Genomic DNA, 22,521 nt, shown 5'->3' on the forward strand with positions numbered 1-22,521 from the left:
AGAAAATATAAATTATCGAATTTTCCAGCCAATTTCTTACAATCATTGATTTTGATAACCTCAAAAAATCGACCGATCTAATCGTTGTTCCATATTCGTGTTAAATTTAGTTATTTTAGAGATTTTTTATTATCACAACATTGTACAATACTAGTCGAACGATGTTCAAAAAACCGATTGAAATTTCATTGATTAATAAGAAAGATACAGCAAGCACAAGGTGTCCACTTTATAAAATGAACAGTCCTTATGCGCTACGACTTGCAGCTCATAAGTAACCATTATGAAAATCTTATCATTCAGAACTGTGAAATACCACCGGAATTTAATCTAATGTTACATAGATTTTGTGTTTATATTTACTTCAAACTATTATTTTACAATTCGCTGTAATATAAACTTACATTTACCACATGGTTCTATTTTTCCTTCATTCATTGTTACCTAGCTCAACTATCATGGTGTTCCATGAATAATCTTACTCTTTCTCACATGCATCCTATGCAATGCATGTATTGTCCTAATCTTTTTGAAAACATCATCGTCTGGTAAAATATTTTTTGTCTTCGCTTCAAATGCACTCGCATCAATTTTCTAAACGGAGATTTCTCGAAAAAATAAAATCTAAATCATAGTTGTTTGTTCTCACTAATACTAAAAAAATAAAACTGCTCGCATTCACTCATACACTGTTTTACTCGCTAGCGCCATTATTGCTGTGCCTTGTTCAGCGCGAATCGAGATCGACCCAAACGGCTGGACAGCGACTTGGCCCCACTGTTGTCAGCGTTGCTCTGTTCGCTCTGCTCGGACTGCGCTTGTTCCGGTTCTTTTCGGACTGGACCGAAGCGGCGCCCCTTCGGAACTGGAATTGGATAAGTTGTATTTCGCAGAGTGAGGAAAAGGGAAGGAATGCGGTGGGGAAGAAGAGCAATCAGGATGGGAAGAGATACGCAAACAAAAAGAAAGATGAGAGAGAAAATGGTTCAATAGTTGTGGCCGGACCGAAGTACAAGTAGAGACAGAAAGAAAAAGAGTGAGGTTATTCGAATTGTTAACATGATTCAATTTATTGCGAAAAGTGACCGGAAATGGAACGGAATCCCGGCGGTTCGTTAATATTAGATGGACGGATCAACGCAGAATTACAGAAAAGATCGCAATTGTAGAAAGACAAGGGAGAAGATTGGTGGGAGAAATAGAATAAGAAAGATAAGAACAAAGAAGATTAATGGTTTAAATTACGTTTCGTTAAAGCAAAAACAACATTATCTGAAATTTTACCGATTGCTGGGGCCTTGGCGGTCTTGGCTGGCGCTGGAGCGGGGATGTCTTCGTCGTCGTAACCCTTAGATTCCTTCACTGGAGCTGTGGAATAGAGAAAGCAGGATATATGTGAGTATGTTGCAGGCGGTAAATATCTTAAGGGTTAAGTAGCATTTACATTGTCAACTGAACACGTTCGAAAAATTTTGGTTGGTATCCTCAGGTATGGCTCTCAAGATTTTTCTAATATTTTACCCGAGGATTTATTCAGGTTTTCCTACAGAAATTTCATCTGGGATTCATCTTGGAATTCATGGAAGTATAATTTGAAGGATTTCTCTAGGAATCAGAGATCCATTTGAGTTCCTTTTAGGAATATCTCCAAAGATTCCTCACTACAAATTATAGAAAGGATCTTCTTAAAGGATCGTGTCAATCCTTGCATGGCCTCCCTGCTTGCATAGATAACCATGGGATCATAAAGCCGACTATGGATAGCGGCTCTTAGGGGGACCCATAAGAGATGATCAAACAAAACAAACAACTAGCGGAATGTGAAGGAGAGGCTTCTGGACCCATCAGTAACTGACTGAGGTCCCCGCCAAGAAAGGAGGTGACCAACATCGACTTAAGCGAGAACAGTGTGACGACAGTGAGACGATGGCAGACACTGGTCGCTCCGGTGCAATATATGAGGTGACCGATGGCCCGGGATTAATCGAGGCCATGGATCGGAATAAGGAGTACTTTCCGAAAATGCAGGTAGCTGCTGAGCAATTCGATGTCATCATCGAGTTTGTTAAGAGCCACGGCATAAACATTAACAAGGCAGGCTCTTTACTGATGTAAATATCAAGTTTCATTGTAAACATGTGACGTCACTCCTATCGTACCATATATCTTCCGGGCCACTAGATCATTTTTTTCGCAAAATTGTTCGAGGTGGATAGGAATGACGTCGTCAAGTAGCTGTCAGTTTTCGGAATATATCACCTTCTTAATATAGTACACCGTGGTTCAGGGCAATATCAGCAAAGACTTGAAAACAAGCCTACTGAAATTGCGACAATCAGTCCTAGTTGCAAAGCAGGACTACGAGAAAGCCAAGGGACAACTTGGCAAGGTAGAAGGCCAATGAGACACTAAGTTGTGTCAGACTAAAGTGTTTTTCTTCACAGGCAACGCGAATATATCTGATAATATTATTCGATACGCGATGCGAAACAGAGGACCTTCCGAGGATGAATACGTGGATGACGTATGGTTGCTAAGGGAAAAGTTACCTACAATCAGAATTAAATATAGTCACAGAATTACTAAAGTTTATGCATTAATGACTATTTTCTATCTGCCTCTCTTTCATTCTGCTGTGAATTTTCACACTAACTGTCATTTCGACTGGGTTGAAGCTTAACGATGCTTCAACCCAGGTGAATTGGCAAATAGGAATAAAATTCCCTGCAGGATGAAAGAGAGGCAGATAGAAAACAGTCATAAATTACTAAAATTTAGTCATTCTGTGACTACCCGTGTTTCTGAGTGTACGCAGCCGTCCTCCAGAGCGGTATAGCTGGCATAAGCCAAGCTCCGTGATCAAGAGGACATGGCAACGGTGGAGAGGCCAACACCAAGCCTAAGGCTAAGAAAGCCAAGAAAAAAGAGCCATGGGATAGCCCGAACCAGGCAGTGCATCCACAGGAACCACAGGCGCAAGGCAACAGCAACCCGTGGATACGAGTCGGAAGGAAAGAAAGAAAGGAGAAAACCAAAAACGGAGTTCAAAGAGAACGCTAAACCGAAAACAGCGAAACGTAGGAATTTAGGCGAAGCCCTCGTTATAAACACGGAGGAAGTGAAATCTGCCAAGGTTCTGAAGGCGATGCGAAGCACGGAGAAATCGCTGTTGGGCGCAGATGTGCGGAGCATAAGCCGGACTAGGATTGGTGAAATGATCCTAGTCTTAAAGAAGGATGCCAAGGGTGCAGTCTATGAGCAACTGGCACAAGAAGTTTTTGGCGACTAGGTTGATGTAAGATCCCTTACTGCTGAAGCGACTCTCCAGTGCAAAAATCTGGATGAGGTCACAGATGCAGCAGAGGTCTCGGCCGCGCACAAAGCGCAGTGTGACATCGACGTAGCCAGTAAGGTCATCTACCTTAGAAAGAGCCCGCAGGGCAACCAGGTGGCGGTGAAGGGGCTGCCGGTTGCTTCAAGTGTTAAGTCGTGGAATTGCAATGGTTTCGATAGAAGTAAGCTGTGTAAACGGCACCTAAGGTCATAGGGCAAGTGATTGTAAGCACATCGCTAAGTGCCCAACATGTGTCGACAGAGCAAACAACGGACCCTTAACGGGTGGACCCAAATGTCTGGGCACAAGCGGAGTATCAAAGCAGCCAGCACGGAAGAAATACAGTTAAATTTAAACCACTGTGATGCAGCCCAGCAGCTAGTTTGGAAGTCAGTCGCGGAAACGATGGGGTGGAGGATAGTTCTCAACAGCTAGCAGCTACAGGGACGACAGGACGATACCCAATCCAAACAGTAGTCTCTATCTTAAATGACGGTTTTGCGATAGCAAACATCAACAGAGTATTCCATTGCAGTTGATTCGCGCCCCCAAGGTGGTTGATTGAGGAATTTTCCCACATGGTCGACAGGATGATAGCCGAACTAGCTAATCGGCAGCCAGTAGCGATAGCTGGTGACTTTAATGCATGGGCAGTGGAGTGGGGTAGCCGCTGCACCAACCAAAGAGGCCAACTATTGTTGAAATCTCTGGCCGCATTAAATCTAGAGCTGGCAAATGTGGGTACAGTGAGTACCTTCCGCAGAAATGGTGCAGAATCGATTATCGACGTGACGTTTTGTAGTCCTAACCTTTTAGGTACCATGAACTGTCGCGTTGATGGCAGTTTAACTCATAGCGAACATTAATCTATCTATCTATATAAATAAAAATGGAATGGTGTTTGTATGTCACGAAATGGCTCACGAACGGGGCAACGGTTTTGGATAATTCTTCCCCCATTTTGTTCGTCAAGGGTTCCGACGTGTTTGTGTGTATAAAAGTTTCAGGATGTTCACCGGGAATGTAGGAGAAACGGGACTGAACGGAACTGTCATTTTGTATGGGACGATGCATAGCGGTTTTCAACAGCCTACTTGATGGCAAGACGAAGTTTGCCGGGACCACTAGTTTATTATAGTATAATAACAGGCGGACGGAGAGCAGTGCGATGACACTCGATCCGAGTCCGAGGTTGGAAAACAGCGCGCTCCGACGGCGAAGTATTCACTGAAGCCCCGAGGCGCGAACGGAACACTCTGGACCTAAACTGTGAAGAGTTAGCTACTGCTATATCATGAGCGTGTGATGCTTCCATGCCGAGAAAAGCCCCTCTAAGAGAGAACAGGCCGTCGTGGTGGTGCGAATCAATTGCAGATTTTTGAGCAATCTGCCCTCGGGCTAGACGAAAAATGCAACGCGCACGCACAGAAGCACAAAGAGAAGAACGCGGTGCAGCATTCAGGGAGACAAAGTTGGTTCTCAAAAAGGAAATCAAGAGTCAAAAACGGGCATGATTTGATAGTCTATGTGAGAGTGCCAATTTGAGTCCATCCAGGGCCTGTTGTTATGGAGTGCAATGTACGATGACGCACTGAGGCTGCCCCTTTCAGCGGGTGTTAAAAATGTTGACTTCGCCGACGATATCACCCTAGTGGTCTATGGTGAATCGATGGAGGAAGTAGAGTTGACAGCAACGCACTCTATTTCCATAGTTGAGGAATGGATGAAGTCTAGAAAACTAGGATTGGTCCGTCACAAGAATGAGGCGGTGGTGGTCAACAACCGCAAGTCCGAGCAACGGGCGCTTACCACGGTAGGTGGTGATTGCACCATAGAGTTTAAGCGCTATCCCTTAGACATCTTTAGGTAATGATCGATGACAAGCCTAGCTTCACTAGCCACGTTGAATACGCCTGTAAAAGGGCATCTATGGCTATAGCGTTGCTTTCGAGGATGATGTCTAACAACTCTGCTGTAATTGTCAGTAAATGCAAGCTCCTGGCAGGAGTACCGCTATCTTTACTGATGTATGGAGGATTAATCTGGTTAAAAGCGTTTAGAACGAGTATAAAACTTGTGCTTAAGAGTAGCAAGCGCATACCGAACGGTATCTTAAAAGGTCATCGGGCTCATAATCAAGTAAGACTTATTAAGTAAGTGCTTCAACCAAAGAGGTACGAGAAGAGTCTGCAACGCGTGTAAAGAGACAATGCTTAGAGGTTGACAGTATGAATAAGATAAGTCCGCTAAAGGTGGGTCCATCTACCTTTAGCGGACTCATCTCATTCATGCATTCAACCTCTAATACCGAATATGTCAGACATGTGGGTGTTGAAGAAATTATGAAGAATTGAGCTTCCACCTGAAGCAGTTTATGTCAGGACATGTTTGCTATAGACAGTACCTGCATAGGTTCGGGCACTAAGAGTCTCCTGCGAGCCCCAACTGTGCTAGTGTGGAGGTAACAGCAGAGCATGTCGTGTTCGATTGCCCCCGTTTCATTGTTGTGAGAAGTCGCATGCTCGCTACATGCGGAGGGGACACGTCCCCCGCAATATAATAGATAGAATGTGTGCGGATGCCGAGTACTGGAATGCAGTAACTACGGCTGTCACTCACATTATGTTAGAATTGCAGCGCCTATGGAGCGCCGACCATAGTTGGCTGCAGAGGATTAGCCCCGCCGAGGCTGGTCCCTTGTAACATTGTTTAAGTTGGCTAGGAGCAGCAGTTAGCTTAAGCTACTTCTGCTACGTGTGTTGTGCTATATGCACTGGCCCCTCCCCGAAGAAATATCGTAAGGTGATTCCGGGGAGATAAGGGTCTGAGGCCAAGGGTCATGTCGATGCACTGTACCCACTTTAGCAATCCAAAAAGAATTGCTCAAGTGCAGTGCATGGGCTGGTTTTAGCGGGTCGTCATTGGTGCGTCATCCCCGCATTCCCGGAGTTACCTTCTCAGAAGATCTGTTTGCAAATTTCCCCCTTGTAAAAAATAAAAAAAGACGTCGCAGTTGAGATGTCCTTCGTAAAAGAACTGAGGACTTGCGCTGCGAACATTCCCGAAGGTGGCAGCGTGGAAGAACTAAGGATCGCTAATAATCTGGATGGACTGCGCACCCTGAGAAAGCAGTGCATCAAAGATGACACCTAGAGAGAGATAAAGGAGCAGAGAAAAGCAGCGATAGAGCTAGCGCAAACCCGCGGAGCCAAAGTCTCAGCCCGTCAGCGGTACTTGTCTCTAGAAAAGTAAGTGAAAAGCTCATGTAGGCGGGACAAAAGAGCAGATTCTCTAGCCGTTGAATGCGAGAAAGCAGCATCAAACGGCGACATATGCCTCTCCTATGATATTTCACGTCGCCATAGTGGGGCAAAGATGAACGCGACGTTGCCCGTGGAAGACGCGTATCGACAGTTGCTTACCGACCCAGCTGACCAGCTAAAACGGTTCGAACACTTCGCAAATCTTTTGGAAGTGTCAACCACCCCAACAACTTCACAGCACGGTTCGACACATTACATGTGTCAACATCGAAGCTCCATCAGTGCTGGAGATAGAAACGAAGCATGCAGTCAAATAGAGCCCCAGGAGTTGGTCGCTTCTTCTTCTTCTTGGCATTAACGTCCTCACTGGGACAGAGTCTGCTTCTCAGCTTAGTGTTATTAACTGAGAGCTTTCTTTGGCAAAGTTGCTATTTTCGCATTCGTATATCGTGTGGCAGGTACGATGATACTCTATGCCCAGGGAAGTCAAGGAAATTTCCATTACGAAAAGATCCTTAAACGACCGGGAATCGAACCCAGACACCTTCAGCATGACTTTGCTTTGTAGCCGCGGACTCTAGCCACTCGGCTAAGGAAGGGGTTGGTCGCATATCAACTGAAATACTCAAAGTTGACCTCATAATAACGGCACAATCGCTGCATCCATCATTCTACTATAGCTGAGAAACCGCGACCTTTCCGGGCGACTGGATGCAAGGTGACCTGATTGTTTGCAATAATTTGCAAGGCATCATGTTATTGTGTCTAGTTCTCAAAGTTCAGTTCAAAGCAGTCCTTAACCGGATACAGGAGAAGATTGACGTGACTCTTCGACGGCAGCAGGCAGGATTAAGTGCCGGATGATCTTGTGGGGACCATATTGTCACGGTCCATATCATCCTGGAGCAGGTCAACGAATTCCAAGAGTCTCTATACTTGGTGTTCATTAACTACAAACAAGCATATGATCTGCACAAAGGTGTCCCTGATAAAATTATCGGCCTCATCAAAGCATAGTAGGGGGAGATCCCCCAGTACCGGACACTTAAGCCACTAAATTCATAATTCGAAAAATATTGATTTTATGGGCTCGTGTTACCCATTTATGATAAATATTATCATTTTTATAGTGTACAAAAATAAATTTGAAAATATAAATATGAATTTTGACATTGTGTTTTGATGATGTATTTTAGTACCAAATTGATCGATCTTGCAAGGTGGCACCCAATACCGGACACGATCTGGAAATGCCTCGAATTCTGTAAATTTGAACATCATTGAATGTGTACACTATAGAAATAGTTTATAATTACCAATTCAATGCAATTGCAACATTTACAAAAATAATTTGAGTTTTTCTTAGCTTGCAAGATGCCTATCAAAAACCTCTTTCATATATGATGAAAAATAGCACATTTTACGATGTTGTTATGAATGTTCATTCTTCTTAATTTTATTGCATGTTTGATACCATGGTCGACGGAACCCATGAAAAATGAAAGTATTTTGAGACACTAATGCAATAATTACAAAGATATCTTATAACAAATCAAGCTGTCCGAAACTGAGGGACAGGAGGTGCTTAACCAAAATTGTAATTTGTCCATTTTTACTTCAATTATGGTACAAAATACATACATACTATCAAATTAGGATTATGTTCGATCATGCTTGCGGGATCCAAAGTATTTTTTCATATTCAAAATAATTACTAAATAGGCTCAAAATTAAGAAGATACGTCAATTTTTTAAAGATTTTCAAACTTTTCTACTTTTTTAAAAAGGGATGCATATTTCAAGGATGTGTTATTCTACGCAAACATTAGTCTACATAATAGCTTTCTTTTCTACTAATACACCATCTTGATTGGACCATGATTTCTCAATGTTTCAACTTTGTCCGGTATTGAGTGCTGTCCGGCACTGGGGGATCTCCCCCTACTAGGCGTTCAGGCGTTCATGTGTCGAGTTTTGCACAACGGCATCATGTCCGACCCCATACAGGTCGTAGCTTTGGTTAGGCAATAATGTATAATATTGCCGCTATTGTTCCTCATCGTAATTGACGAGATCTTCGTTAGAGCAATTGATCATGATCCAAACTGATGGTTGTTGTGGCGACCCATTACCATGGAACATCTAAATGACCTATCAATATCTTGGTAGTCAGTTGGTGTCAAAAGGCGGCATCTAAGGACTGTTCATTTTATAAAGTGGACACCTTGTGCATGCTGTATCTTTCTTATTAATCAATGAAATTTCAATCGGTTTTTTGAACATCGTTCGACTAGTATTGTACAATGTTGTGATAAAAAAAATTCTCCAAAATAATTAAATTTCACACGAATATGGAACAACGATTAGATCGGTCGATTTTTTGAGGTTATCAAAATCAATGATTGTAAGAAATTGGCTGGAAAATTCGATAATTTATATTTTCTATTTTCAAAAAAGGCTTGTTCTTCGAAAGCATCATCAATCAGAAGCCTGATGGAAAAAATCAAGTTATTTTTGGAGCAACAATTTTACAGATATAATAAAATCAATTTTCCCGTATATTTTTAAAGAATTTTTTTTTAAATTTGATGGGAATTGATATGAGTAGAATTTTTTGTGTAAAAGTACGTCCTGACGGAAGTCCTAATATAGTATTAATATGAAAAATAACTTACGCCTTCATAGAGTTACTTAGTAAGTCCCCACGTCACATTCAAAGCACAACAGAAACACAATTGTTTTATTCTTAGAAGACCTATCAAAGTACATTGACAATCATCAAAATTGACAACACTGCTGTAATAAAATCGATTTTATTTTCCACATATTATTTTCATAATATGTTATTCTGAGATTACCAATTGAAAAATTCGGAGAAAACTGTTTACAATTTGCTGTAGATCGATAAATATGCGTACATGTTTTTAAAAGTATGAGACTTTTTAGTAAAACTACCATAAACAGTAAAATTTATACTTAAGACTGTAGTTTAATCTCACGATTTAGCTTTCGTTTATACTAATATAGTTTCTTTAGTAATCCAAACTAGTTTTGAACACGCTTTTTACTTTTCTCTTTTGCTGGGAGTGAAAGGATGGTGTATCAACAAATTTGGCCATAAATGGGTAAATCACTAAAGTTACCTAATGTTATAGAATGGTGAAATATAATTGATATTTTTAAAGCTTTACCTTTAGTAGAATAGTAAAGGATACAAACATACAATTTGTTCATAAAAATAAGGATTTTTGTTTTGCGAAAAATAATGTTAAACTTTGACGGACAGCTTTTTTTAAGAGTTTTTGGAAAAACTATTTAGCTCTTCAACTAAAAGCATTTTATATTTTCATAGCATTTTAGAATAATAGGTCAACGATACACAGAAAACCGATTACGATTTTATCAATAAATAAAAAAGATATAGCATAAACAAAGTGTCCACTTTATAAAATGAACAGTCCTTAGATAGTCATAGGTGCACGGATCAAGAAGGTGAGGGCTGCTTTTGAGAGTTTAAGAAAAACAGTCTTATTAAAAGCCAACGCACGACGATTCGAATATTCAACTGCAACGTGAAATCTGTGTTGCTATACGCCAGTTAGACATAGTGTGTATCAGCGGAGAACACTCAAAGGCTGCAGGTGGTTTATCAATGCAAGCGTGTGCTAGAATAAGGGCGTAAATAACATGATCGATTTCTCTTCATCTATCTTCTCTTCTGTGAATAGGAGTGACAAGCTGCAAGTTGGTCACCATTTTTTCACCTCAGGACGCAAGATTGCATCGCTGCCAAGTGGTCCGAAGTGGAAAAATGCCGATGCAAATGCATCTTGGCACCTCTATTCACAGAAAATAGGTCGATGAAGAGAAATCGATCATGCGACTTACACCTTTATTCAAGCACACGCTTGAAGATTCCTGCGGTATATTATTCGTGCTTGGTGGTCCACAAATGGATCTTGAATGTTGAGCCCCATCGTTGATGCCACCAGAAGTCGATATCGAACAGAAATTATGAAACTAAAGTGGAGGCAAGTCGGTCACACTCTATGAAGGGCGGAAAGGAAATGTACAAGCAAGCGTTAGACTGGAACCCGGCAGGACATCGCAGCAGAGGCTAACCCAGAGGCTCATGGCGGCGCAGCCCTAGTAAAGAAATAGAAGAAGTCGGCTAAAATTTGACCTGGCAACCGGTCAAGGCAATAGCGGGCAATCGTCCAGGATGTAAATCTTTCACATCGGCCCTATGCACCACCAGGGGCTCTCAAGATTAAAAGTTATGGAAGTGGCTTTGTTGTTTACTAATCTCATGGAAGAGTGAGAAAGAATGAAATAATGTTTGAAAGTTGCTTTGTTAAGATTTTAGATAAAAGAAAAATTCTAGTTCTACGAAAAGCAAAGGTTTTTCTTACAAAATTTCCCATTATTTTTAAAAGTTGTAAAATTTGCTATCGTTAAGTTTGATTTTATAATTTAAAATAATCGGAATGTTTTTGCATTAAATTTAAAAGATAGCGACCGTGAAATCGCAGTGCCGGTGGATGACGAAGAACTACCGCTGTACGTGATTCGTGCTGGAGGACGAAAGTTACTTTCCGCTTTCGAAGACCCACATTCCTGGAAATGACAGCTACAATTCCGGCGACAACCTGGCCATACCCCCAGAAGTGAAATATGAGTATGAGCATAAATTTAGTAGGAAAAAGTTATGCTGTACATCAAGGGGGTGGTCACTCTACACAATGTGCCAGGCGCTGCTTGGGCACACCCGCGCACATTCCTGTATCTCGATATTTCCCCTAACTCGATGGAATCCGCGGTCCCTTCAATCTAGCATGCTTTGATACCTCTGTAACTTGATACCTCTCTAACTCGATGTTCCCTAACTCGATGCTATCTGTTTCAAATTCCCAAGTAAGTTTACCTCTCTAACTCGATATTTTCATGAAAAGTTCCAAATGTCCTCCAAACGTTAATAAATTTCATGAATGTGATTATTATGATTAAATTGATAGTAAAATAAGGGTTTACAGCCAATTTCTGGGTGCTAAAATTTTTAATTTTTGCAGATTGGTAAAAAAGTGTCACATAGGTAAATGTGGTGAAATTGTTTTGTTATTCACGTAAAAATAACTATTCAGAATGTATTTTGTCAAAATAATAAAAAAAAAATTAAATTTTGAAAAATATGTGTTCTGTATCTCGATACCTCCCTAATTCGATGGTCCCTTTAATATCGAGTAAGGGAGAGTTAACTGTATTTCCCATTTATATTTTTTTTGTTATTTCAGATCCACTTTATAGACCAATAGATATAGTAAACTATAGAAGAAGAATACCGCAGGCGACGCAATTAGAACATCTGTTGCTGACAGAGATAGGCGGGCTAAAACGGGACGAGATCAAAAGACACATCAGTTGCACTTTTCACCTATAGTCTTGTTTTCTCTTTTATTGAAACTCATATCGAATCCCAAAGGTAAGGTATCGAATCCCGAAGTAAAGCTAAGTATGCTGTTTCGCTTAAGAAAAGTAAATTTCTGCTCAAGAAATGGTCAAGAAATTTCCTACAGTGAGCTCCATTTGAATTGACATTTCTTTTCAACTGCGTACTGCGATCAAAGAAAAATGCTTTTCTTGAGCATTTCTTGCAAGAAATTTCCCACGCATTTTTGTTGAAGTGCATACTTCGCTTAAGAGTAAAAAATGTGTTGGGAAACCTAAGACCAAGTTAAAATGCAATGACGAACGCCCGAATAAGTATGACCACCATTCTATGGGATTGTCCTCCTTTGCCTCCTTGAGAATTTTATCTCAATGTCGCCATGCGTCCAGCGGTTTTCAATGGCTTATGTCTCATTGCGTTCCTCCTTCAAAGGAGATATTATACACATACACTCCACATACACTCCTTTCTCTTCCACCACGCCTCCCCTACATCTTAACCCCTATATATCCGTTAATGCTCCATATTTCATTATCGGCCCAAGACAACAGGACCGTTTCCCAAAACTTCCCATTAAAGTAATATATGTGACACATAAGTGATTATGTGAAACGTATCCCGGAATGCCGTCGCCTAATAAAAATTCTTTGCTTGTGAAGCGAAAACGGATGGTACTCCGAACTTCTTAGCCCAAAGTAATCGTAACCTGAGACGAGACTCGCGAAGACGGTCTTCTTTTTCTGTGATTGCTGAGTTTTTTTCTTATTCCACTTTGTGTTTATACCAATTATACGCAAGCCGTTCAAATCCTCACATGAACCTCTCAGCAAAAAATGATTGAGTTTGCATCACATCGAATCATAAATAGCCGTTTGAGTGAAATTTCATGCCAGCAAACGTAGCAGACATTAGAAATAATAATTCTTCTGCTTAGATTTATCAGCAACTTTGGAAAAAAACTGCTCCGCTGACTGAGGTTTTCAATAACAATTTACTTTGAACACAATACTTTTCACATTTTCAGCCATAAAAACGGTGGGCTGCATTTGACCTTTCGTGAGAGGGGAATCTGGGCTGCATATGACGTTGATATTTTTCCTCTTCGCGAGTCTCTCTCAGATCGTGCAATTCTACCCGAAGGAATCTTGACCCTACCTAAGGCTTCTGAAATTTGCGGAACGAGATGCAAACAGAACGAAAATTTCAGACGTCAATGTTAGCTGAGAATGTTTTCCTGTAATTTCAGTTCATAGGATTTTTATAGCATTTGGAATAATATCAAGCTTGGCACGCACTTTTGCGCTCTGAAGGCACAGCATGAAAAAAATATGCGCCAACGACGTGTGTAGAGTGACCACCTCCTTGCTGTACATCGCCATATCTTTTCTTTTTTCTTTTCGAAGTTTTGCCCTTTTGACGTTTTGTCACCCAACCCAAGACGAGCGATCTCGCCATCAATCCACAAGTGTAGCAGGAGGAGTGTCTTGAGAAAATTGTTCTGCCGTTCTTAAAGGAGCATCATGCGGATGGGAAGGGCGTTTTCTCATTACGCCAAGAAAACGCTGGAGTATCTTGAACAGAAAAGGATATCGTACGTGCCGAAAAAAAGGAACTCGACTAACTTGCCACAGTGCAGTCTCATTGAAGATTTTCTCGGCTCCCTCAATGCCCTAGTGTACAAAAATAATAGGAGGGCCTAGAATACGAAGCCGCTGACCATGAGGATTCGGAATTGTATTCGGAAGGTGGACGTCAGTGCCCTCCAGCACTCTTGTGAGAGCATCGCGACTTAAGCCCTCAGTACACTCTTTGCCAAGTGTGCAAATTTTTCCACACGCATAAACTAACACTTCAATATCCACTTGACACTTCAGATGTTTTGTCATTGTTGAGACCGATGTTTGCATGTTGGTTTATGCGTGCGGAAAAATTTGCACACTTGACAAACAGTGTACTGAGGGCTTTAGTTGCGTCGTACGGCTGATCAGGGCCTTTTCTCCAATATTCATTGACATTATTTTGAAGAACAAACAATATGCTTTTAATAAAAAATACTGAACTAGTTACACACCCGTGCCTCAAAATCCAAAAATAATTTCGAAACTTGGAGTGTTCATTTAAGTTGTTCTGGAGGGGAAGTGCTATATGATGATACCTCATTTAATTCGGAATCTGACTGCTAGGTGGCACTAATGGGCATGGAATTTTTGCTTTTGTTTTGCAGATATCTCGGGAGCCTGTCCACTTAGAAAGATGGCGTCTTCGCCAAAGTAATACATGGGCTATCGTTCGTGCTAGTTGATTTGAAATTTAACAAATTTGCAGAAGACGTCATCTTTCTATGTAGTCAGGGCCCAAAATAATCTGCAATACAGAAATACTATGCTCACTAGCGCCGCCTGGTAACAAAATTTTGAAACAACTAGCTCGGACGATTACTGAACAACATGATATACAAAGTACAATTATGCCTTTATAAGACTAAGCTGAGTAATCTATCGGGTATGATTACTTTGAGTTCCGATGGTATTTGTATAACAATTTCGTTTTAAATTAGTATACAAACAAATCAGTAATAAATGTATGGTATATTTTTCTTGATAATGATAAATAGAGTTCACGTTCTGTTTAACTGTATTAAGGTGAAAATGCATTGTCTCAGGATGAATGTAATATAAGGAAACAGAAAATAGCATGGATAAGACCATCTTCTTTGCATATGAACATTTACAAAGCTATTGGAAATTATTTAAAAAAAAAACACTACGACCCAACAAGGCAAGAGGTTGAATGGGCGTGAAAAATCGAATTGAGTTCAATAAAACTGGTTTTGTCTCGCCGCCATGTACTGGATGTCTACCACTGGCACTGTGTCAAACATGCGGCTGGCTGAGCTGTCCAATCAGCAGTTCCTCCACCAGACCAGAAGTCAATACCTGGCCGGAGCACATAATCGTCAAGATATCATTATTAATCGAACTTCTTGCAGCAAACTTTGCCTCACCAACATCATTTCAATGAGCAGCGCCGTTGAAAGTAAGAGTGATGAAACGCATAGATCGCTGCCGGCGACAAAGGTCATAATGCGGAATCCTAAAAGCAGCTTGATTCCTTCAAAAATTGATTGTAGGTATAACTCAACCATTTTCGAAAGAATCTAGGTCACTGTTTTAAGCTATCGCCGAGATCACTATGGTCGCGATCGACGTTAACCCTCTAATACCCAATTTTTTTTTTGATCCCAATATCACAATGGTTTATTTTATTTTTATTCTTGAGCATTCCTTTTTTTTTCTTCAAACTCCTAGTTACGAATGTTTGACAATAAAAAAAATTAAATATCTACGAAATTTTAAAAACTATGAAAATTTTTATTTTTTCCTAAACATATTTTATTACACTGAAAGTAAAAACTGACACTGGCGTAAAAATAGTTTTGGAATAAATTTATTATTACCAAGCTATTCTCATATAACTTGTGGAGAAATATAATACACTCAACTTTTCATAACTCGATATTGAAGGGACAATTGAGGAGTTATCGTGTTATACATCATAAAACCAAAATACAAAAAATCTTAAAGGGTACCCCGTCACAAGGCAGGGTTCGGAATTAGAGGGTTAATTGGGCAACATTTTTTCGTCAAAGCTGCGGAAAATGTCAATATCAAGTCCTTCTGAGCTGCAGCGTAGTAAACGCTGCACTACGTAAAGTAGTACCAGTGACCGGTTGAAACCGGTTCCCGACGGCCCGGATTCTCCGGCTCGATACTTACTCTGGGCCTATCGCGGCAAATGAGCTTGCACGCTTGCGAATTTCGTCACTTGGTAACTGTGTGGAGTGGAACACGGCCTACTGTTAGTCGCCGCAACTTAGAAGCGAACACGGGGCCGCCTTTTCGTTCTTGTCTTGTTTGGCGTGGCGTGGATCTAGCTGCTGGCAAGGCACTTGGAGTTACCCCGACAACTAAACACGAAACGATTTTAATAGCACGATATCAAGACCTTCTGGTGTCTTTCTTGATCATCTATCAATGGCAGTGGTTCCGAAACTTTTTTAAGCTGTGACCCTCTTTGATATAGTACACATAAACATCCCGTGATTCTTCAAAATTGGATGTTCTTGAAACCAATACACGGTTTGAACAAATATATACATGATATGTAATGTAATCCTGTGAGATAACGTGGCATACAACACAATTTAACATGATTTCAAACTTAAATATAAATGGCATTCCCTTCATGTGCATGATTTTACGCTGAAATTTACATGGATTTTTCTTTCCGTGTTGATTAGAACGATTTAAGGTGATTATAAAAGGAAGCCAAACTTTGAATTTTCAATTGCACAAGACGAGAGAATCTGACAACAGTTCGCGTTGGAAACCAATCAAATTGTTTGCTTGGTGGTGGTGAACAATGGGATAGATTTTCAACGCGGAGCGCTGTTTGGTTCTTAAGTCTTGTGCTCTTGAAAATTTGAGGTGTGGCTTCGTTCTATAATCACCTTAACAGATATTTTTAGCACATGGCAGGCTAATAGAAAATTACGTTCGTCATCCTTGAAAAGTTGTCATGGGCTCCTTGACCTTTGGAGGTGCTCGGACCAGCGTTTGGGAAACCCTGACCTTTGCGATTCGATGCACTAAGTCCTAGACTTTACTAGCATAATATATCAGTGCATGCGATCGGTCAGAGCTTGTTGGAAAGCCAAAATGATGTGGTTTAGAATGGGAATGAGTTTTCGTGTTACGAAATCTCTTCGTTATCGTTAAAATTTATGTTTATAAATTTGCATATAGTTTAATCCCCATGAACCCACTTTGATAGAACAAGATGATATCCATATTTTAACAAAACCCGATCGGAAAATGAAAACGAAAGTCATTCGATTCCTCATCGGTCGCAAAGAATGGCGTGGTCAAACCGGTCGATTATGCAAACATCGCGCGGCCGGTTTTTCTCTTTCGATCGGTTTGCTTGGATAAATCCATTCACGGCGTCGATCGCGGTTCACGGCAATTTCAGGTGGAGATAAAGCTAAACTCAATGTCTCGTCCGATTGCTGCCGCGGAATGCAGTCCAATCTCCTTATAGGAGACATGCATAATGTAGCACGGCTGCGAAGGTGGACGAGAATCGCTCAATGCTTTCTCTACTAACGCCATTCGGGTGAAGCTGTCCTCACTTTTACGAAGAACACTTAGCCTCTACTAGATGGATATGGTTGGAGTGCGACGCAGTGGAATGAGGTTGCCGTCCTTGTCCAAGGAAAGCCGGACGGGTTTGCGCTTTGCACTACTTTATTGAGGTAGAGAATAGATGGAGAACCGCTTCGGCTGCCTGCTTACCTGGTTTGGAGTTCTTCGATTCGAGCCGACGTTTCTTCAGTGCCGTTAGAAGGTCATCGTTGCTGCGGAACGGACGGATGCTGGGCCGGATCTTCTTTGGCGCTTCGGTGGTCGTGGTGGTGGTCGGTGCAGGTCTGGCGGCTGCATCTTCGCCTTCTTCGCCCTCGATTTGCTCTCCTTCCTCGTCGACGTACTCTTCCTGGAAATCGAAAATGCATTGGATACTCGTTTTTGAGTCTCGATTTTAGATTTAAATTATGCAATAAGGAAGCAATATGTATTTATGAGATTATCTTTGATTCAAGAAGGAAAGTGTCTTGTTTCAAATTATGATTTCAACAGGAGTCCACTAGGAATAAAAATCAGAGGGGGTTGTGTACAAGACACGACCGCATGACGTTAACTACGCCAAGTGATTTTCTGCATTTGAATTTTAGTCGATTGTCATAGTTGCAGCCTTCCTTTAGTTCAAACTCTAACATAATATTGTAACGATTGCAACATTATAGATTTTCAATTGACACCCAGTATATTGCCGTAAGACGTAGTTAACGTCAAAAGAAATTGGTCAAGGACCTAACAAAAATTATTATAAGTTAAATGTTTTGAACACATTATTTTCTCATGTATAATCTGTCAAGGAAGAGTTATTGAAGTGTTCAACAATTCTTTTAAATGTTTCTCTTGAAAAAAAAAATCATCAAATATTCTAAAAATCTCTTCAGTATGTAAGACTAAATGTATTTATATCCTCCGTCATGTGCTTTTAGCAAGCATTACTTCAGAGGCTCAAACAGTTCAGGATTCCTCCTGGATTTCCCTTAAAATGATCAAAAAGCACAGGAAATTCCTTCAAGCATTTCTGTCGGGCATTTTTTCTGGTTTTTCGACTGCAAAATTTACAATGACCTCAGTCTCAATGCAACTAAAATTGTTTCCAAATTTGTCGGATTTTACATCTAAAATTTAACAAAAATAGTTAAGTGGTTCATTTTGTACGAGGCTGAACTTTTTTGGCCGTAGCTTGTTCTGCAGTGCGTGGTAAATCTTGTGATGGGCCTTCGTGTTTTACGACTAATGTTTTTATCAACCCTGAGCTAGTCCACATGTATCCAAACTAATCGAACTTATGTATACACTGCCCGGATACGCATGATTGACGTAACCACCAGCACTTTCATTGCTGGGAAAATGGGTGGTAGGTCATTTGGCATAAAGTCGTTTGGCATAAAGCCGTTTGGCATAATGGTCATTTGGCATAAAGTCGTTTGGCATAATGGTCGTTTGGCATAATGGCCGTTTGGCATAATAGTCGTTTGGCATAATGAGTCTGAAACCAATAATTTCTTAAGATGACATTCGATCTTACGTTTCTATTGAATCTTTCTGAAGATATCAGGTTTGGTTTGGAACCAATAGATATAAAATAACACTTATTCAAAAATCATATGCTCTTGAATAAACTAAAGCATTTAAAGAAAGTTATTGTCAATAGTATTTTATCATTTATCCAGAAATAACCCTTTTTTCCATAATCCTTCTTTTGAGTTTCGCTATTGGAATGAATTTTTGCACTGAAGATTTATATATATTTAGCACGATTTTACCCTTCTTTCAATCATGGAGATGTAGGGTTGTGAAGGAGAATATGGGGTCGTGACGGACTTTGATTTCAGGTTGGCCGATTGCGCTGCAGAATCGTTACCCGTTCAGTGGCGTAGTTGGTTAACGCGCCCAGTCTAGCGTACTATGAATCATGGGATAAAGTCCACCAGAACGATTCCATTATTTTTCACAATTATACATCTCAATTAGTCCAAATTGACTTTTATGTCTACCAACTTTAGGTTTTTTCAAAACACCGTCGGCTGGTTTAAGCCGTAATACACATGTTAAGGCTAAGTAGCCCGTCATTTGTTTTGGCAGTCATGTTGACATTACAGCTCGCAATTTCAAATTGATATAACTCAGTCCGCATAATAAATGTTGGTTGGAAAAAGTATCACTGTACGCACCCACATGAGGAAAGTATACTGATACTTTTTCAGCTAAGTCAGTGCAAATCCAACTGATTTTCTTCACTTTGAAATCGTGAGGTCACTTGACAACAATCATCAACGACGCGTACAAATTTCAATGACGGCCTACTTCGCCTTAACCCTAGTTGCAAAACATTCTATGATTTATTTTTTTCTAAATATGATGTAACTATAATTATAAATATAAAGACTGTTGATTTAAAATTAAAATAAATTTCTCCTTCTTTATACATAGGCTGTTCTTTAGAGCAATATTTTTTAGATATTGTTTTATAACTGACAAAAGGGCGGCAATCGATAACATTGATCTGGTCAAGTTATTGGCGAAAAGAGAAATCGATTACTGCAGTTACCTCTATGGGTTGTGGGGATTTTTTTTTATTATCGGACAATTTGGGCCGGAGGTTCTCCGATTTGCATGAAATTTTCACCAGAGGTAGAGCTCGTGGATACATGACCAAAAGTGAAATTCAAAAAAATTATAGTGGCCTATTTTCCCGGAAAACTCTAGATGAATTTTCACGATTTTTCTATATACCTCAAGCTTTGAAAATTCATATCTCCTAAACTATGCATCGTAGAACAAAAGTTTTTTTTAGTGAAATCGAAAGGAAATTTTCTTAGCAATCTAATAAAAATATAAAAAGAAAAACATTTCTCGGAAAATTTTTCACCATGGAGAAAATTGTCGGAAAAATAGCGAAAAAACTATCGTCTGTATCATGAAAAATTTTCAAAAACTTATTTTTTGTTTCATCAATCCATACTCTAACTTTCGTCCATAGACGCCAAAGTGGTATCTTTTACCGTTTAGGCGACAGAACTGAAAAACCGATGACCACCCGCACGCTTCCCATAGAAAAATGTGTTCTATTGTGGGCCTCATAACCGTGCACTAACGACGGCAGTAATTTACACGCATTGTAAGTGTAACACAGTAATCCATCCTTTCCTTTTTAGTCAGAAGAAGCTTGGTTTGGTTGGTTTGACTTTATTTACGAGATTTTTAGCCCTGGGCTAGTTCATCTCGGGACCAACGGCTTTACTTCCCTTCCGAAGGAAGTCGTCACTATAACTTTTTACGTCATAAGTGACTATGTCGGGGGATGGGATTCGATCCCAGGTCCTCGGCGTGAGAGGCGAGTGTTCTAACCACTACACCAGGTCCGTCCCCTCAGAAGAAGCTTTTCGTCAATCGGAGCACTTTCCTTTGGTCAGTTGGGTGTTTTGTATGTCCTTTTTTTGTAACCTTTACTATTGAGACCAACAGTCTTTAATTGAAAACGATCCTAACATTCAATAATATAGGTAATAGGAACTGACCCTCAGCAAGCATGGGAAAATTCACTCACTAACCCGAACGCCACCGATGAAAAATAGCAAAAAATCTGCTGCTATCGAACATTCAGTGATAGCTGAACCGTCCTAGGCGGAGTGTAGCATGAAAGCGTCGAAACCGATTGTGTAAAAGCGACAATCGGAAGGAACGCAAAGAGAAGTGAATAACAATACACTTGTATCAGCGAGGCACGAGTTAATGCACTTAGCATCCATTCGCCGAATGCATTGAACTGACTGAGAGGATTCCTACTCACTGAATCATTCCGTGGTGTGGACTGCCAGTCAGTGAACGCTCATTAGCACTCAAACCCGAATGCCATTCGAACGGAATCAGAATGTAAACAATCATTCCTGGACAAACATTTCCAAAGGGCACATCGACATTGGTAAACATTGGCTTTGCAAGCCGCTGTTGAACCCAATTCAACTCGATCACGCTCACCAATACCACTATCAGGAAGAGCTAACACCAATCTTTCTGATAGTGGGATTAAATTGCGTGGGCGGGCTGAAAAGGGCTCAACAGCAACGTTTCTGAAAAAAGGCTCAAGACCTCTTGGGCCCTTTTCAAATGTTTGTCCTTTGTCCGAATTTTGGTATTGCATTCGACTGATCAGATGCCGTTTTTTGTTTCGCTTAGTGCTCGCCGAAGAATCAGAATGGGCACTGGAAATTGAAACGTTCGGCTTGGGTAAAAAACTACTTTCTCGCTCCCGACTGTGCATGGAAGCGAGTGAGGGAAACACAATAACTGAGTGAGTGTTTCCCATGATTGACCTTCAATATCATATAGTTGCCAAGCAAAAAGGATATTTATGCATACATAAAGTGCTATTTGTAATTTTCTTGCTTTTTTCAAATTTTATTCAATTTATCAAATGATTAAATAATTAACTAAAAGCGCGCGAATAAATTTTCAGTTTTGTTTTTTATACAAAGTGATATATTTGATATAAATTCTGATTGTTCCTTCGAAGAATATAGTATAGTATTTGCATGTATATAATATAAATCAACTGTATAACACTCAGGGACACTATCTATTGTTCCATTGATTGCTGCTGTGGAACATTCCACTGCCAGTCAGCGTGCAGCCTCTACAGTTGGCACCAACCCAACAGCGCGCCAAACTGTATTGAGAAGCGTATGTTTTGTATGTTTTGTCTGACCGTATCGTGCGCCTATATAAGGCGCACCCATTGAATTTGTAAGAATGTAGTTTCTTTCGTTTTTGCACCGAGTAGGCATGCTGCCTCTCAGTAGTAATAAATCTGTTAAAGTGAAGCCGTTCGCTTGATTTGCCGTCCGTTCTATCGTAAAAGACACAACGTAGGAAAGACGTCCTGGCCGAAACAACATTTTAACAATATATTCATAAGTTTTCAAAGAAAGTGGATCTTGAGATTTGATCCTTCAAACGTTACCATAATGATTGATTGTAACAAGAACTTCCCGTGCGGCTTTCATAGAGGCTGTTAGCTTTAATACTAAATAACGTTGCTGATGAAGGGCACACAAAACACCCAACTGACCAATGGGGAGTGGTCCGATTGACGAAACGCTTCTTCTGACTGGAAAGGAAAGGATGGTTTACTGCGTTACACTTACAATGCATTTACATGCACTGTCGCCTTTAGCGCACGGTTATGAGGCCCACAATAGAACACATTTTCCTATGGGAAGCGTGCGGGTGGTCATCGGTTTTTCAGTTCTGTCGCCTAAACGGTAAAAGATACCACTTTGG

General features: G+C 40.5%; 1 protein-coding gene across 4 annotated transcripts in view; it reads right to left on the bottom strand.

Moving 5' to 3' along the window:
- Positions 1–341: 341 nt before the first annotated feature.
- LOC5575879 overlaps positions 342–22,521 on the bottom strand; it is a 59,275-nt gene continuing 37,095 nt past the window's right edge. For 3 of the 4 annotated variants that reach the window (XM_021844544.1, XM_021844550.1, XM_021844555.1), the window contains 3 exons: positions 17,398–17,596; positions 1,246–1,368; positions 342–865 (listed from right to left, as the gene is read on the bottom strand). In XM_021844544.1, the coding sequence (XP_021700236.1) occupies positions 711–865; positions 1,246–1,368; positions 17,398–17,596 (477 nt within the window). In that variant the 3' untranslated portion in view covers positions 342–710. The remainder of the gene's footprint in view (positions 866–1,245; positions 1,369–17,397; positions 17,597–22,521) is intronic. The other variant, XM_021844560.1, reaches the window with a different exon arrangement.

Source organism: Aedes aegypti, chromosome 1 (assembly GCF_002204515.2).
Source record: "Aedes aegypti strain LVP_AGWG chromosome 1, AaegL5.0 Primary Assembly, whole genome shotgun sequence".
NCBI lineage: Eukaryota > Metazoa > Arthropoda > Insecta > Diptera > Culicidae > Aedes > Aedes aegypti.